At 32.5% G+C, this 16,539-nt stretch overlaps 2 protein-coding genes across 2 annotated transcripts; one reads left to right on the plus strand and one right to left on the minus strand.

Moving 5' to 3' along the window:
* The first annotated feature begins 1,329 nt into the window (after window positions 1-1,329).
* Window positions 1,330-4,868, plus strand: LOC145755191 (putative cytochrome P450 12a5, mitochondrial). The gene is made up of 6 exons (XM_082571422.1): window positions 1,330-1,758; window positions 1,972-2,150; window positions 2,449-2,665; window positions 3,462-3,665; window positions 3,746-4,297; window positions 4,525-4,868. Exons 1-6 carry the CDS (start codon window positions 1,397-1,399, stop codon window positions 4,736-4,738), a joined length of 1,728 nt encoding a protein of 575 aa, XP_082427548.1. The 5' UTR covers window positions 1,330-1,396; the 3' UTR covers window positions 4,739-4,868.
* Window positions 4,869-6,656: 1,788 nt separating this feature from the next.
* Window positions 6,657-12,206, minus strand: LOC145748641 (trafficking protein particle complex subunit 11-like). The gene is made up of 10 exons (XM_082564974.1): window positions 12,008-12,206; window positions 11,577-11,833; window positions 11,194-11,365; window positions 10,847-11,033; window positions 9,545-10,597; window positions 9,279-9,467; window positions 8,306-9,194; window positions 8,103-8,208; window positions 7,802-8,036; window positions 6,657-7,193 (listed from the first exon to the last, which is right to left on the minus strand). The coding sequence occupies exons 1-10, from the start codon at window positions 12,160-12,162 to the stop codon at window positions 7,068-7,070; spliced, it is 3,369 nt and encodes a 1,122-aa protein (XP_082421100.1). The 5' UTR covers window positions 12,163-12,206; the 3' UTR covers window positions 6,657-7,067.
* Between the last annotated feature and the right edge of the window lie 4,333 nt (window positions 12,207-16,539).

Genomic DNA, 16,539 nt, shown 5'->3' on the forward strand with positions numbered 1-16,539 from the left:
AAATGCATAAACTAAAAAATATTTTTACTATGTTAAATACCAAAATATCTTAACAATTTTTTTTCAACAATTTATAAAAAAATTTTTAAAAAGATGGTGTTGAAAATAATTAATACATGCATTTAAGTGGGCCCTAAAATTATATTAAATCACGTACAATAACATGGTATTTACATTCTAAAATTAGAACGCCTAATTATTAAAAATCTAAACATTAAATAAGGTAATAAAAAACATTTTATCACCCCTATTTAAGGCCAAAGAATTTGCGCATTGTATTTAAAATCTAAAAATAACTTTTATAATAATTAAAAATTTTGTCTGTAATAAAAAGTTTTGCATGAGGTAATAATATACCCCATGTAGTTTATAATCACTGTTATTAAATGTCGGTGCAGTATTAAACGCTAGGTTGAGAAATGCGACTTATAATCTGTTGTACCTATTTAGCGATTAAACTGATCGTAACACGTTTTTAAGTTATTGACTTCGTATTTTCTAAATTAGCGAGATTTTTTTACAAAAAGCAAACTAAAATTTTGATTGTTTTCATTTGGGGCTTCAACCCGATTTTAAATTATCGTGACGGAGTTTTTGCGTTTCGGGTAAGTGCAGCCAGACATGCTTATAGTACATCGACGGTAAAGAGGGTAGACTTGGTCAGTTAAGTCAACAAATGCATAAACGAGAGAGAGAAAGCGTGTTATGAAAATCTCAGTGAATCAGCCCACACACAACACCTTAGGAGAATGGAGTAAAAGGAAATAACAAAAACTCCTAAACTGTCGTTTTTTACGGATGCCCGTCTAAGTTCGGTTCAACGCTCGATCTTAAAACTACATTCGTCATAATTGCCGCCAAAAACAAAGTTTTATTTTAAGCCCTTGATTTTCCCTTTATCACGATTTTTTTATAGCAAGGATCAAATTTTAATCGCGAAGGAAGTGCGGTTTAGAAGTCGAATGACGAAACGGTTAAAAGTGTTAGGTAAGTCAATATTGGAAACCTTACCTTTGCCCTTTTTTTTCTTTGCCCTGCTAGGCTATAAATTGAGCCGGCGCGAACGAAATTACATATAAAAAATTTGTCTCATATGAAACATTCAACAATACCTAATAAAAAAGAAAGGACAACGATGAGCTCGAAAGCTTTAAAAGTATATACAAATGTGGCCGGGGCGAATATTTTCGCTAAAAGGAATTGCACGCTCTGTTCGAAACTGAATTCGCGGACATATTTTGCGTTTACGAAAAAATCAATGCCAGCCGCTGAACCAGAAAAAAGTAACCGCTCTAGAAAGGGTAATATTCACTCTATGAGCAAGCTAGGACAGCATAACAGCGAATTGAATGTTGAAGAACAGAAAGTGTGGGCGGGACAATATACACGTGTTCTAATGAAAAAAATTGTTCCTAAATATTTTCAAGAGGATGAAACTTCTTTATTTGACCCAAAACTATTTCAACAAAAACTGGCAGCAAACGCTAAGAAATATCTTCGTACTTTGAATCAAGACAAGCAAGGCCAGTCAGCAAACGTAGCGATGCGAAGTCATGTTCGAAACGCAGTTCGCTTTTTTAAGACAGTTTCAAAGCAAACCGAATCAAACCTTCTAGATGCAGAAAGAAGCTCAAAGAGTTATGCCCAGATTCCAGGTCCAAAAAGATTACCAATATTCGGGTCTGCATTGGCTTATTCAGCATTGGGCAAGTTCTCGCCACGAGAATTCAACAAGGCTTTGGAAAGCCGACATGCGCAGTAAGTATAAATACCATAATCCATAATATATTTCTTGATATTTAATATATATACAGGGCGTATAAGTAAACGCCGGGACCAAAGCGTACAGTTTAGTCAACTTAAATCACCGCAGGTTTAATTCCAAGTTGCTGAATCACCGCCAAATTTTTTATCTATCGTTTAAAGTTGTCGCAAGTGACACCAACATGTCTAAACAAATCTTTAATACAGGTACGGCAAAATCTTCGTGGAGCGAATCTTGAGCGAGGATTTCGTTTACATTTCGGACCCGAAAGATATTCGCGTTTTGGTTCAGAACGAAGGGCCAACACCATGCCGACCTCATCTTGATGCCATTGTAGAAAGCCGAAAGCAGGAAGGTTTACCCGTGGGCATAACCGCGATGCAAGGTAGATATTACATGACATTTCACCTGGTGTATTGCCATTTGCAAAACATTAAAACCCAAAAAACCTCAAAGTCGAACGTTGTTAAAAATTAACAACTTTTTCACGGTAGTTATTATTTAAGCCAACTACCTTTTTTTGGTAAAAAGTTTTGAATAAAAATAAAATTTGTATACAATTTTAGTCACGCCGTCGTGTTCTTAACTAATCTACTAATCCATCTCAAAACACCGCAAAAAAAAAACAAAGGAAAAGCTATTAATAATTTTACTTGTAACAGCAATTTTCTTATGTCTTATAGGCGAGGAATGGACTAGAAATCGTAACGCAGTTAACACTGGAATTTCTCCACCGAATATTGTGCGCCAGTACAGGAAATCTCAAAAAAAGGTTGCTCAGGATTTTGTGAAATTCATGACCGCGTCTCGTGACAAAGTTAGTGGGGAAATTGCCGATTTTGAGCAGTGGTTAAATAGATGGGCATTGGAATCCGTAGCCGTCGTGTTGTTAGACACAAGGTAATTTTTAAAAAATTTGCTAAAAATAGTCCGGTTTACCGATTTTTTTACTTCCATATTTGTTATCTCCATTTTAAAATCGTTTTTTTTGTGGATTTACGCCATTTAACTACCGGATAATATTTTGGGTAATTTCCGATTCGTAATCGTACGAGAAACAATGGCGCACAGTTCTTTTGAAGATTATTAAATTACAAAACGGAATAAGTTTCATATAATACTGGATGAGTAATGCCGCGTCCACTCACTCTTAAACTGTTAGTAACAATCCGTACAGAACAATCCAAATTATACACCTCACCGGCATGTCATGTAATTTGCGATGGCGCGATGTTGTATTTATATTCATTTTATGACGGTTAGCCATAAAGTTGTGGCTTCGCGACACGCCTCTTGGCCGGACATAATCTTTATAAATTTCCGCCGCAATTTATATGACGTTGACGCATGATCAGCACCGCAATTTGACAGCAAGCGACTCGCTTGATCTTATACCCTAAGGGTGACCTATTCTCGGTATTACGTTTGTTAAAAGTCTGCGCAATAAGATATCGTTTTGCAAAATGGCAATCAAATAGTAAACGCATTTAAAGACCACAGGTGTTAACGCCAAGTGCCATGTTTATTTTTTTACTGGTTTTCTGTTCATTAAAATGTAACCGTTACTATACTTTAAAATTTCAAAAAAACATTTTTTTTAAATTAATAGCAAGCTTATGTTACAATCAAACCATTTAGAAAATAAAATTTCGCATTATTTCAATTTGTAAAATTTGTTTGTTTGGTTATATTTTAGGTTGAACTTGTTTACGAACTCTTCGAGGGCTGACCACAATCCAGCCTCCGAAAAACTTCGACTATGTATGGACGTATTTTTCGATTACGGTGCCCGATTAACCTTCGGTATGCCAACCTGGAAAATTTGGAACACAAAGCCGTGGAAAATTTTCCGAAAATCGCAACGTGAGGAATTTAAATATGCGGGCTACTTTGTGGACAGGTTGGTTAAATGATAAATACGTTATACAATGTTGTTTCTGTAATAAGGGCCTATTTTAAAATTTTGCTTTGCTTATTCAGAAAATTAAAAGAACTAGAAGAAAAATCAAAGAAAGAAAGCAAAGCAGGAATTCCACCTTCCAAGAATGCCTCCTGTTTGCTAGAACACGTGATCAAGAGTCGCAAGCTGTCACGTGACGAAGCTGTAACTGTCTGCCTCGAGTTGTTAGCGGGCGGAATTGATACAACAGCCTCCACCACCGTTTTTACCATGTACCAGTTAGCTAGAAACCCTGAGCACCAAAAAAAATTGCGAAAATTATTGCTGAACGAAGAAAAAGAAAATATGGAAGCAGTGGAAAGCAATATTGGAGGTTGTCCTCACGGAAAACAGCAATCCAAGTTTTCCTCCTACTTAAAAGCATGCGTGTGGGAATCTATGCGGTTAAATCCACTCACTTACGCAAATATGAGGAAGACGAACCGAGAACTGGTTTTGTCCGGTTACAAAATTCCAACCGGCACAACCGTACGCTACACCTCACATTTGATGAACTTGAAAACCGAGAAATATTTTCCCGAGCCGGAGAAATTTATCCCCGGTCGATGGGCAGACCGAAAGTCAGAACACAGGTAAATAAAAAAATTGTTTGATGTTTTGTTTTGCTTTTATCACTGCTAAAATACGTATAAGTCCGCATATGGTTAACCAAGTTTCTTATTACTTTTTGCAGTAAAAAATTTGCTCATTTTTTTGCAAATTTTGCTGTTGGCATTAAATAAAGCCTTAGGCTGTTTATTTATTTTATGTTTTTACCAGTAAAATGTCAACTATTTTTAACGAAATTTTTTTATTGCAGATGTACTGAGCAATTTACATTTATGCCTTTTGGTCACGGCGCCCGGCAATGTCCAGGAAGAAGAGTGGCGGAACAAGAGGTTGACCTACTGTTCCGGGAAATCCTTAAAAACTATCAAATTGAATATCACCACGAGGATATTGGAACAAAAGTTCGATTGTTTAACTGTGCAGATAAACCAGCCAAATTCAGCTTCGTACCACTTTCAAAATAAAGATTAACATTTTATTTTATTATTTATTTAACTTTTTTTTATTTATTTAAGTGTCTCGGCCTTTTAAAATTGCCTTATTATTGTTCCTGTTTTTTTTTCGTTTAAATTGTGAACATTGACCTTTATCTTTGATATTTATTCTTAATGGGGGATTTAACGGTTTACAAGAAATTTGTGTTTTAACATAAATTCGTGCAATAACAAATAACCAATTGTTTTCTTCCAAAAATTTAAAAAAGATTGTTTGATTTTGATTTAATTTTGTTGTTTTATTTTTCGCAATTTTTTTGGTTCTTTTATTTTTAAGCTTTTATTTTGTACATTTTTATTTACCTACTTTTTATATAAAAACGTGTTAAGTGTTGATTTTTACAAAGTGTAATAAAAATATAAAACTAGATTTATTTGATAAATAAAATATGGTTCGAAATCATTTGATCATTTTTAAAATTAATCTCTATTAGTAAATAAAGTTATGCATAAACATTACTTTATTAAGATTATTAACTAAATAAATAAATCAAATATTACGTATTTAATTGTTGTTAGACTAAAAACGTATTAAATTATTAAACTAAGAAAATTTTAGAACAAAATTATTTTAAAAGTTTTAAAATATCAATCTTTAACTTTTCAATCAACAAACAAGTAATTAAATATACTTAACAAACAAAAATTATTATTTTTTACTCAGTTTTAAGTTGTTGATATCTAAATATACATTAGACCAAGTTTTGAATGCCTAGAATTGATTTTTGATTTTTAATAAATAAACAAGCATTTAAATATAATAAATAAACAAAAATTATTTTTTAAATATGTTTTTTAATTACTGAAATTATGAAGTACATTATACTAAATTTTAAATGCTTAATATTAAACTTTAATTTTTAATAAACAAACAAGAATTTAAATATAATAAACACACAAAATTTAAATTTTTAATCCGTTTTTGACTTTATAATATTATAATATATACCTGACCAATATTTGAAAACCTAATAACGATTCCTAAATTTTAATAAATAAACACCTATTAATTAGTAATTAGTAATATTTAAATTATCAAAATAGGAGGGTTGGAACACGATATGATAATAAACAACATAATAAAATTTTGAAGATTTATATACACAAAATCAAAAGTTATTCGATTTCAAAATTCGGATTAGTAAGAATAAAAATAAAAATAAAAAAAATACGGACAATAACAATATGTTTCGAAATCTAAGATTTCGAACCATATTTAAGTAGTTTTGTTTTTTCTTAGAAAAATAAAAAAAATTCCAAGGAAACAAAAATACGATTTAAGAGTTTTCACTTTTATAGGGTGTAGCTGATACGACCTAGCACATTTTAATACGACAAAGATTATCGCTTGTTTGATAACAAATACTCAACCCAAATACACTCTTAATGGTCAAATGATTAAAATCTTATTTTAAAACCTCCCTGAACCAAACTAATTTTGGTAAATGATTTTAAAAAAAAACACGTTAGCAAAATAGTTTAGCGTAAATAAATAACATTTAAAATCTCAAAAAAATATATTGCGGGATTAAATTTTAAGTAAATACACCCTAACTTTCCCATTGATTACAATCACGGGTAGGTACAGTGGATAATTTAATTTCAAGGTTTCCTAAAGGTGGACCTTTGTATACGCGACTTACCGTGTTATAGGCGGTCAAATTTCGGGAAATTCCAATTTCAAATGCTAGAACGATTTAAACTCAACGGGCTCAATTAGTAGATAACATATTTGATCAAGCCCCGCACGAATGTTGTTATTTTTTCAGCCGTCAGACAATTCTGCATGTCCTTCATAGGATTAGGCGAGATTTGTTTGGCAAATATGATTTAATAACAGAAAAATAATCGCAACACAAAAGGCTTCGCACGATCTTGTATTGCACATTATTAGGATCAACAACAAATTTGAAAAAAGCTGACGACGAAAAATAATTTTTTCGGAATAAAAAATTTAATCAGGTGCGTTATCGACAGCTTGTAGAAATATAATTCTCAAAAGTTGACCAACTTGAGAAAAGAATTTTATTAACCAAAATAAATTAAAATCTAACATAATATTTATGTTTGTTTTAAAACGTCGATTTCGGTGGTTGGAACCCTCCAAGATAACAAGTTTTTCAATAAGATTATTGTGTTAAAATAATTGATTACGTTGATTTAAATACAAATTCCGATGACGTAAACTCAAATTGGTGCAAAACTAAAAAAAATTAAATTTTATTTCGTAATCAAGCCGAACTCTATCGAAAATTAAAACTAAAATTACAAAAAATATGATTTTAATTGTCGCTTAAAGTTAATATTGCGCGGGTTTAATAAATATATGAGACGGTAGAGCAGATTGTAGTAAGTTATTATCCAATCTCGTTGATTTTAATTTATCACCCTCTCCAATTGACGATATTTGAATTTTGGGTAACACCTAAAAAATCCAAAAAAATTTTATTTAGTAAAATTATTAAGTTTTAAAGGTATACAAAATATTAAAATAAATTCAAATTCTGTGTAGCATATCCAAAATGTAACCTTCATTTTAAAGTAAAATGGAAACAAAATGTAAACAAAAAATTAGTATTTTGTGCAAAAACACCAAACTACCAAGAAAATATTAACCCAGTGACGTCATAATTAACATGACGAGTAACTGAACTAGTACGCGGCACGCTTAGAACCAAAACACAAGGTATAGCCAATTTGTCAGCGTCGGGTTTTGCTTTAACATTGATCTTTATCTCCGGGATTAAAACACAAAAACTGTAAGGTCTTACAGAACAAATCGGATTATTGGTTTGGTTAATTTAAGTAAAAAAAAACAAAAGTTTGTAATCTGATATTTAGGGGAAAAAATAACAAAAATTTAAATATATATTCCGTCGAAAAAAATTTTTCAAGCGCAAAAATTGATTCTAAAGATAGAACAAAAAAGTACAGATGACTAAAAAAATGACGAATACACTCACGTGACCAATCATCAAATTAGGCAAACTTTTATTCATGAATATAAAAATAAATATATGACGTCATAAATACCTGAAAACCAAGTGAGAGTGGAATCAAGTTGTAAGTGAAGGTGTGTACGCCACCCGGCGGCAGAAACGCTTTAGCGAGTTTCGTGCCCGAAAACATGAAATTGTCGACGACACTAAACGTCACTTCCAACATTTGCGACATTTTCCCGGCATTTGTGACGTCATATTGGATTTGAAAGCTGCGTCGCAGAATACCAAACGCCGGGGCAGATGCGGTGATGCCCAATCGACTTTCACTAAAACAGAAAAAAAAATTGAAAACAAATTTCTTAAAAAAAATTTAAAATCAAAAAAATACTTACACTTTTGAAACGATCGGCATCTTCATAGTTGTGGTGACATAAGGTAATAGATCGTTGTTACCATGTCTCCTCCATTTAAGCTTATACAAGCCCAGGCCAGTATTACCTTAGGTATATCAAAACAATTTGAATGAGTGACATACATTAAAATTTGCGATGCATTATTATTAATATTAAATTTCAGATAAAAGCAATCTACTAACCATTATTTACGATATTTTCGTCCTCACTCTTTTTAAAAACAATTAAAAAGCACGAAAACGCGGTTTCTCGTTTCAGCAAAGTGATGTCCTTGATTGTACTCTGCGGCTCGCCTACAAACGAGAATCCGCCTTCTTCGTCCAAACACAACATTCCCTCGTCGATCTCGATCGCCCAGTGGCTATTCACTTCGATCGTTGCCATGACCACGAACGGCTGATTGGCGTAGATATTAGGTGTGGATTCAAGGTTTTGAGTCGTCACATAAGAGTTGAAGCTAAAAGGGGAAACCACATCGTACGTGAACTCACTGCTTGCATTGCTCTCGCACGAAATGGTTTTAAGTGCTGTATCAGAGTCCACACTAGAATAGATTGGAACTTCGTCCCCTTTGTAAGTTACTCGAAACGTGAAAGCAATGGTACCGGACTGTAACGACCGCACATACAGCGATTTTACCCTTTCCTCACCTACTTTTAAATCGCCGAATTGCAGCTCTATTACTTTCAGAGAAGAATCACCAATCGCACTGGAATCCACAGAAATGTGGGTGCTCTGGTACAGATCAGCTTGTCCTTCCCTAGGTTTTAATGACACCATTACCACTACATTTTCAGCGGTTATTTCGGCCTCATTGGATTTTACAATAACTTGTATCGGATATATTTCATCTACCAGTGCTGGAGCCTGATGTTTTGCTGTAACCAATACCTTGGACTCGCGCTCAACAACCTCGGTGGAACTAACATTGGTGATATCGTTCCACTGGATGGGATGTTTAAGTGGAAAATGAGATTGAATGTCAATTTGGGGGTTTTCACCCATGACCCACCTTAATGTAAGAACTGGGGCACTATTTTGGCCCCCAAGTTTAAGCAGCATACACTTGACCTGTTAAAACAAATTAAACATATTTTGTCTTAAATTTTTATTTTTTTTCATTTATTCAACAATGATAAACCTACAATAACTTACTGATAGTGTTTTATTAGCATCCAAAACATCAATAGGAAATTCAAAGGAATGGTGTTTAACTTCAAATGGTTCGTAGTTTAACTGGTTAGTTTGACCAATAACACAAATTTCATCGTAACCAGAATGATTAAATTTAATTGCAAGTTGAGAAAATTGAATCGAGCAGGGACAAGTAACTCTAGAATAAACCTAAAAAACAAAATTTTAATTAAAATATTATTTACCAAATGTAAAATTTAATTCCCAATTTTTTATTTAATACTTACATCTAAACATACACTAGAATCAATCGCGATTTTAGAACTTTTAAAAACAACTTTGCAATCAACAAACGACAGAAGATTGTTGATATCAACAGAAAAGTCTTCAAGTGTTGAAAAACTTTTTGAATCTCCTTTCCTCGCCAGATTCTTTGTCTCATCGGTGGTATTTTGTTTGCTTGTAAAAATATGAACAAGTCTCGCTTGATGTTGTTTTTTCTTTTCTTCAGTGACACATGAATGTTGACTCAAGAGCTCTAAGCAGAAAGTAATGTAGAGTTTTACATCGGATGTTTGTAAAGCACATTCTGTCAGCCGAGACAAAATATTAGTAAAGATTAGGCACCACTTCTTCTCTCTGTAATCTTGGATAGCCTGATTAAACAATGTGACCGCTTTGTCAAAATCACTTATCTGGTAATACTCTTCTGCCATCTGCACCCTCAGACAAACCTTAAGGCGGTCGCAGCCAAATTTTTTAAACTGCAAGATGGCAGAGCTAAACAATTCAATAATTTGCCAGGAATGATTCATTTTCCCATCGATCAGCTGCAAGGCAAGAATTCCCTCTTTTTCTCGATTTATATCAGGAGGATCGATCCTCTGATGTCCTTGCCTCCACGGGCGCTGTCCATAAAACTCCATTTTTTCAGCAAACAAAGGATCATCTGCAGGATAAGGAAGACTGCTTATCTGTAAATAGGTTGATTTTGCAAGAGAGCGTCGGAGTTGAGCATAGTGTGCTGCTTGTTGATAATAAAACCCAGGGTTTTGAGTTTGAATTGCAGATAAGCCTTGTGCAATAGCTTCATTAAAAAGATCAGCAAACACCAAAAACTGCTGGCTGAGCCAAGCACTATGTTCAAATAACAGTTCCTTAGAACCACACTGTGGTTTAAATTCTTCGATGTGACGTTGAAACTGTGTAATGGCATCGATGGGAGTATTAAGTTTGAGGAAGCAAAGTTGACATATTTTGTAGTTGATGTAACCTCCGACTACTTTAACCTCAAGGTTGTTGGTTTCATAAGATCTTAGTTCATGAACATGAGTGTAAGCCTGTCCAAAATCAAAAAAATAACCCATTATAATCAAATAGCTTTAGGTAATTTTAAAAAATGCATCTTAAAGATTTCAAGCATAAATCTAATACTATTGTCAGTTTAATAGGCCATTAAAAACCAAAGAAATATAAGTACAAAACTATAATTTAATGCAGAAAAACACTAAAAATAATGCAAAAAACACCCTCAAAATTTATGCAATAACATTAATAACTCAATAATACAAAAAAGTTGCACCGCTTACTTGTTTATAATGTTTAATAGAAACATCAGGTTCTTGCATCATTTCATAAAAGAATGCGATTTTAAATTGGTGACGTGGAAATAATAAATGATGGGTTGTTTTGTTCAAAAACTCTTTGTGTGATTTCACTTTTCTTGACTCGGTGCGGTAATATGCTTGTGCTAACTCATAAAAAGCATTTTCTAATCTAAAAAAGAAACAAGGTTATAAAACAATGATAAAAAGCAAAATTTATCAAACTATGCATGTTAAAATAAGCAAGAAAATTCAGTAATGGTAAATGAAAATAAATAAATTATCGGAAATTATAAATCTGACATTTTTATATTATAAAAAAATACATTTACCTAATAATATAACCCAGCATATGGTCAGTATGTGGAAGTACAAACAAAGACTTGGCAGAAAGATCACAAGCCGTGCACAATGCTGCTGCTCTCTCTGCTGCCATCATGTCCTCACCTGGAGGAAGAGGACTGCTTTGTTGGATCAATACCACAGCGACTTTTGTTCCTCGACCTAAGAGATTTTATAATTTTGTTTCTAGATTTTTTACATTTTTGTTGTAATACAATAAATTATATTTAACATTTATTTTAGTCAAGTTACTATAAAGTAAATATAAAGAACAAAAAAGTTAATAACCATGCGGCCAAAAATAGTTTAGTCTTTTGTAATAAAAACTACTTAACCTTTAACAACTAAATTACACAATCTTTTATGAAAATACCTTGTAAGCTTGATCTAACCACTTGAACTCTCGAAGCACATTCTAAATGCCGTTCTCTCCAGGCTAAATCATCCCAGTCCAGCTCAAAAAACACAACAACAACACCAGGTATTTCTCTGATATGTTTGTTCAGCCAGCCCTGTTTTAGAAGACCTTTAGGTATGTACCAATCATATGATGTTCGCTTTGGTTTACTTTGTGGATAAGCATGATCGCCAGGAAGAAAAGCAAAATGAATTGGTAGTCTGTCAGCTCGCCTGTTTTTGTTTTAAAAAAAATTATATAATTCTATTTAAAAACTAATAGCAAATTTAGTTAAGATGTGAAAATTTTAAAATAAAGTCTTTAAAACATATTTTAAAACAAATACCGGTACATTGTTTTTTTTTCTAGTTTCCTATTTCAATTTTTACAAATTTTTAGTAACAAACCTATTATTACTGAAAGCATCCCAAATTGACTTGTGAATTGCATTATAGGTGATGTCCAAACCAGTAAGAACAACATAAGGCATTGCCTTATTTCGAAGATCATTTGGTAACTCCATATTATTTAACCTAATTTTATTATTAGCGTTTTGCTCCATTTTGTAATAAAAGAAAACTTTTAAATTGATAACATGTTTTTTCTATTTTCTAAAAATAAAGATTTTTTAAAAACTTTTTAAAAAAAAACATTAACCATTTACATTCTGTCTCAAAATCCAATACCAATACGATACCCAGTCTGCCAGTGCTATACAGTCACACAGTTAAAATTTTAAATCCCTTATGATGTTCAACCCACTTCTTATTGCTTTATTTTTTTATTAATTTATAAAAATGTAAGTGTTGGTTACCACAGTTCAGGGCAACTGGCGAGTTTAAACATTAGAGAATTTTGCATTTTGCTTGAGTTTCGATTTTTAAGTTGGTGTTACTTTGGATAAGAGACGAGGATAACAATATGTTTGCACGTGCGAATTAGATTTTATATAACTAATTTACTAAATTTAAAAAGTGTAAGCATGGAGTGTGTCTGAACAGAAACCTGCGTAATAGCATGCGTTACTCTTATATTTACTTATTCCTGACTTTAAAGTTATTTCTTGCAACCAAACCACTGAGTAAAAGCGTTAACCATAAAATGTTTATGCCACATAGAAATACCACACAAATTTAGCCAAATTAAATTTATTTTTCACCAAATTTTGCCAGTTTACAAATTTTCAAGTAAATTTAGTTTTAATTTTTTTAGTGAGCTTTAAAGCTATCTTTACATAATCTACCATCTGTACTTATAATAGTGGCGTTTCGAATCACTATCAGATCCGCTATTGGAACCGCTTCCGCTGTTGGAATCGGATCCCCTTCTAGATTTTCCAGAATCGGAATCAGAACCGGAGCCTCTTCTTGACTTTCCAGAATCGGAATCAGAGCCGGATCCTCTTCTTGACTTTCCAGAATCGGAATCAGAGCCGGAACCTTTTCTTGATTTTCCGGAATCAGAATCAGAACCGGATCCTCTTCCAGATTTTCCTGAATCAGAATCCGAACCGGATCCTCTTCCTGACTTGCCCGAGTCCGAATCAGAATCACTGCCAGAATCGGAATCAGAGTCATCACTATCAGAACAGGACGAGCCACTTGCACTTGAATATTCTCCTCTCTTGTTTATTCTTCTGCATCTCTTCTTGTTGGATTTTCTGGTTGTAGTTGCTGGAGTTGTGGTTCTTGTGTCGCTCATTTCCTTGGTTGTTGTTGGAATTGGTGGTCTGATGGGATCGCAGTCTACAAAACGTTTTATTTAAAAATTAACTGAGTAATATCATTGTAAAGTTGTATAACCTAACTGATTTAAAATTAAAATTTAGTATTTTTGACTACAAAAAAACATAATATTAAAACCAATACCTTCAGTTTGTTCCAACGGAGGACATTTTCTGCCAGGTCTCAAAACTTTTCTAGTTCTAACACGCTGGTAAACATAGTATCTTCCGTTGTATACATGTTCACAGTCACTCCATTGAGACCATCTGCTAACGATACACTTCTTCTCCTCACATCCTTAGAAATACAAACAGTAGTATGTATAACATAACATTAGCAAAATTGATGTAAATTTACTAGGTAAGATTGTATAAGCAAATCTATTATTTACTTTCGTATTGTACAAGACTTGGGCATGGTCGACCGTTTCCTTTTGGGTGTACAGTGATGTACCTCGTTCGCTTTCTGACAAGTTTATCTCCATATCTGTAACAGGAACTCCATGATCCGTATGACGACACTTTACAGTCCACTTAAAATAAATATCATAAAAAAATAAGATTTTTATATTTTTAACTATCATAGCTTTTAATTTTATTTTAAATTTTCCTATGACAAAATACCGTCTCTGGAGTAGTAGCTCCTAGCGTAAGCATAACTTGCAAAATAGCATAGTAGAGCTGACAGAATTAAAAGCTTCATGTTGCCGAGATCACTAAATATTTAGTAAAAACTACAACTGAAAGTGAATATTTCTTCAAGCAAAGCATGCCCTTATATTACGTTTGCACGCGCTAATTGTTTTACTTAATTTGCAAAAGTTGTTTCGTGTGGGAATAAAATTACTTTTAATCAACATAAAACTCCTGTTTTAATTGCATAAAGCATCACGGTATTCTTATTATGTGGCTTTTGTAAATAGATTTAAGTATTATGGCTACGAAAATTGCGTGTAATTCGAAATAAAACTTGTATCTAAAAGGTTAAAAAACAGCAAAAACAACGCATATAAGGGTTACACGTTTCTAAATTTAATATAAAGAAACAAAAAATGCACTTAAATTTATTTTTTTAGAGCTTTGGTGCTAAGCCTAAGCTCGACCGAATTATTATATGCTTGAAAAATATTGATTTGCATGATGTTAGTATAAATATCGTGACGTTTGGGTTTTACAATTAAAAAGTAATTACCTACAATTATAAAAACGTGGCTTTAATGTTGTTTTAAGTAAGATAATTAAAATTTAAGTATTTCGTTAAACAACAAATTTCTGTTACACAAAATTCTCTAAACTAGATTATTAATGTTAATGAACTCTTATTAAAGCAATTTCCAACACGATTGAACGTTAAATCAAATTAACCATCAAAGTAATTCGATAATTAAGTTACCAAATAAACAACATACCGCACGACCAATTTAATTTGATATTGTTACAATTGTATAAAAGAGAGAACACATTAAAGTTCTTGTTAATATTTTTAGTATTTATTAGATAGGACCACTATAGAAATATAATGTGGGTTATAGGGCTTACTATATTACTTGCGTTATGTACCAATGCAAATGGTGATTCTGATTACGATTACGGCCAAACAGAAACAAAAGACGGTACGAAAACGTAATCAGTGTATATTTACTAAGAAAATTAAAATTATGCACGCTTTTAAACCATTGGTTCCACGACTCAAAATATTTCATATAAAATTTTTTAAATGTATTTCATATTTATAAAATATTTTTGTAGTTGATTGCGAACATGGACCTTTTAGAAAGTGGGGGCCATGTTTTACAAACCCGAAAGATGAAAAGAAATTAAGAATTAGAATGAGACCATTGTACGTTCATCCGCAAGGAAACGGAAAACCTTGTCCAAGAATGTTTGAAATAGAAGGTAATTTGTTAATCTTGTTATCCAACAAACAAAATGTAATATTACAATAGTTTAAAATACCTATTTTAAGCCCTAAAAAACATTCAATTTGAATTTTTTGTTTTAACTTTAAAAGAGTGCGAAGAAGAGGAACAAGACGTGTGCATTGTAACTGCTTGGTCTCTATGGAGTGAATGTGAATTGCCATTTTACTTTTACGATGTCACTGACCCTATTCGAATAAGATACAGGGACGTGGTTGAACCCGGAAAAGGAAAGGGAAAATATTGCCCCCCACTAGCAGAGCACGAATGTAAGTCTTACACATGTTTTTATTTCAATCACCTAAATTATAAAACATTTTACTAAAAAATAAAATCCAAGACAAAAAAATACAGAAAACATGCCTTTTTTAGTCTGTGAGCTTGAAATTGAAGAACCTATTGACTGCAAAGTTTCGGAATGGAGTGATTACTCAGAATGTCTTGATTTCGTAAAATATCGAGAACGTTTTATTACGCAAGATCCAAATGAACTTGGAACCGCGTGTCCTGATTTGTTCGACGAAATGGGTAAGTTATTATAATTAATACACAAACTAAATGTTGTGACCTTTTAAATTGCAAGTAGATTTCAAGTTAATCTTTACACCCAATCAATCAAAAAAACATTCTTAAACTTCTGTTCACTAATCCTATTAGAAATCTTTTTTAACAATAACACAAACATATTGATAAAAATGTTTTTGTTAACTTAAACATATTTATGTAGCATGTGAACCCGAAAAAGAAAAACCAATTAACTGCGTGGTTTCAAAATGGGGTAGGTTGAGTGAATGTTCCAATTACATTCAACAAAGACAACGCAATATTCTGATCGAACCAAATGCAAGTGGAACACCATGTCCACATTTAGTTGAAGAGACAGGTAACTTTTGTTTGTAATACCCTTCTTTTATCCGGTCAGCTACCCTTTTTATTTATTTGTCATAAAATTTGTAAAGATTCAAATTTATTTTTAATTCGTTTAAATTTAACTGACATTTTTCTACATTTCTTTTTTTATAATTCTGTAACTAATTATTTTAATAAGAATGCGAACCCGAAAAAGAAAAACCGATAAACTGCGTGGTATCAGAATGGGATAAATTTAGTGAATGTTTCAATTACATTCGACAAAGACAACGCAATATTCTGATCGAGCCAAATGCAAATGGAACACCGTGTCCACATTTAGTTGAAGAAGAAGGTAATATATAAGTTGCAAGTATGAGTTCTGTACTTAATCACCCTAGTAACTTATGTAACCCGTGTTCTTGTAAATAATATAAAATTTATTTAT

Source organism: Corella eumyota, chromosome 1 (assembly GCF_963082875.1).
Source record: "Corella eumyota chromosome 1, kaCorEumy4.1, whole genome shotgun sequence".
Lineage (NCBI taxonomy): Eukaryota > Metazoa > Chordata > Ascidiacea > Phlebobranchia > Corellidae > Corella > Corella eumyota.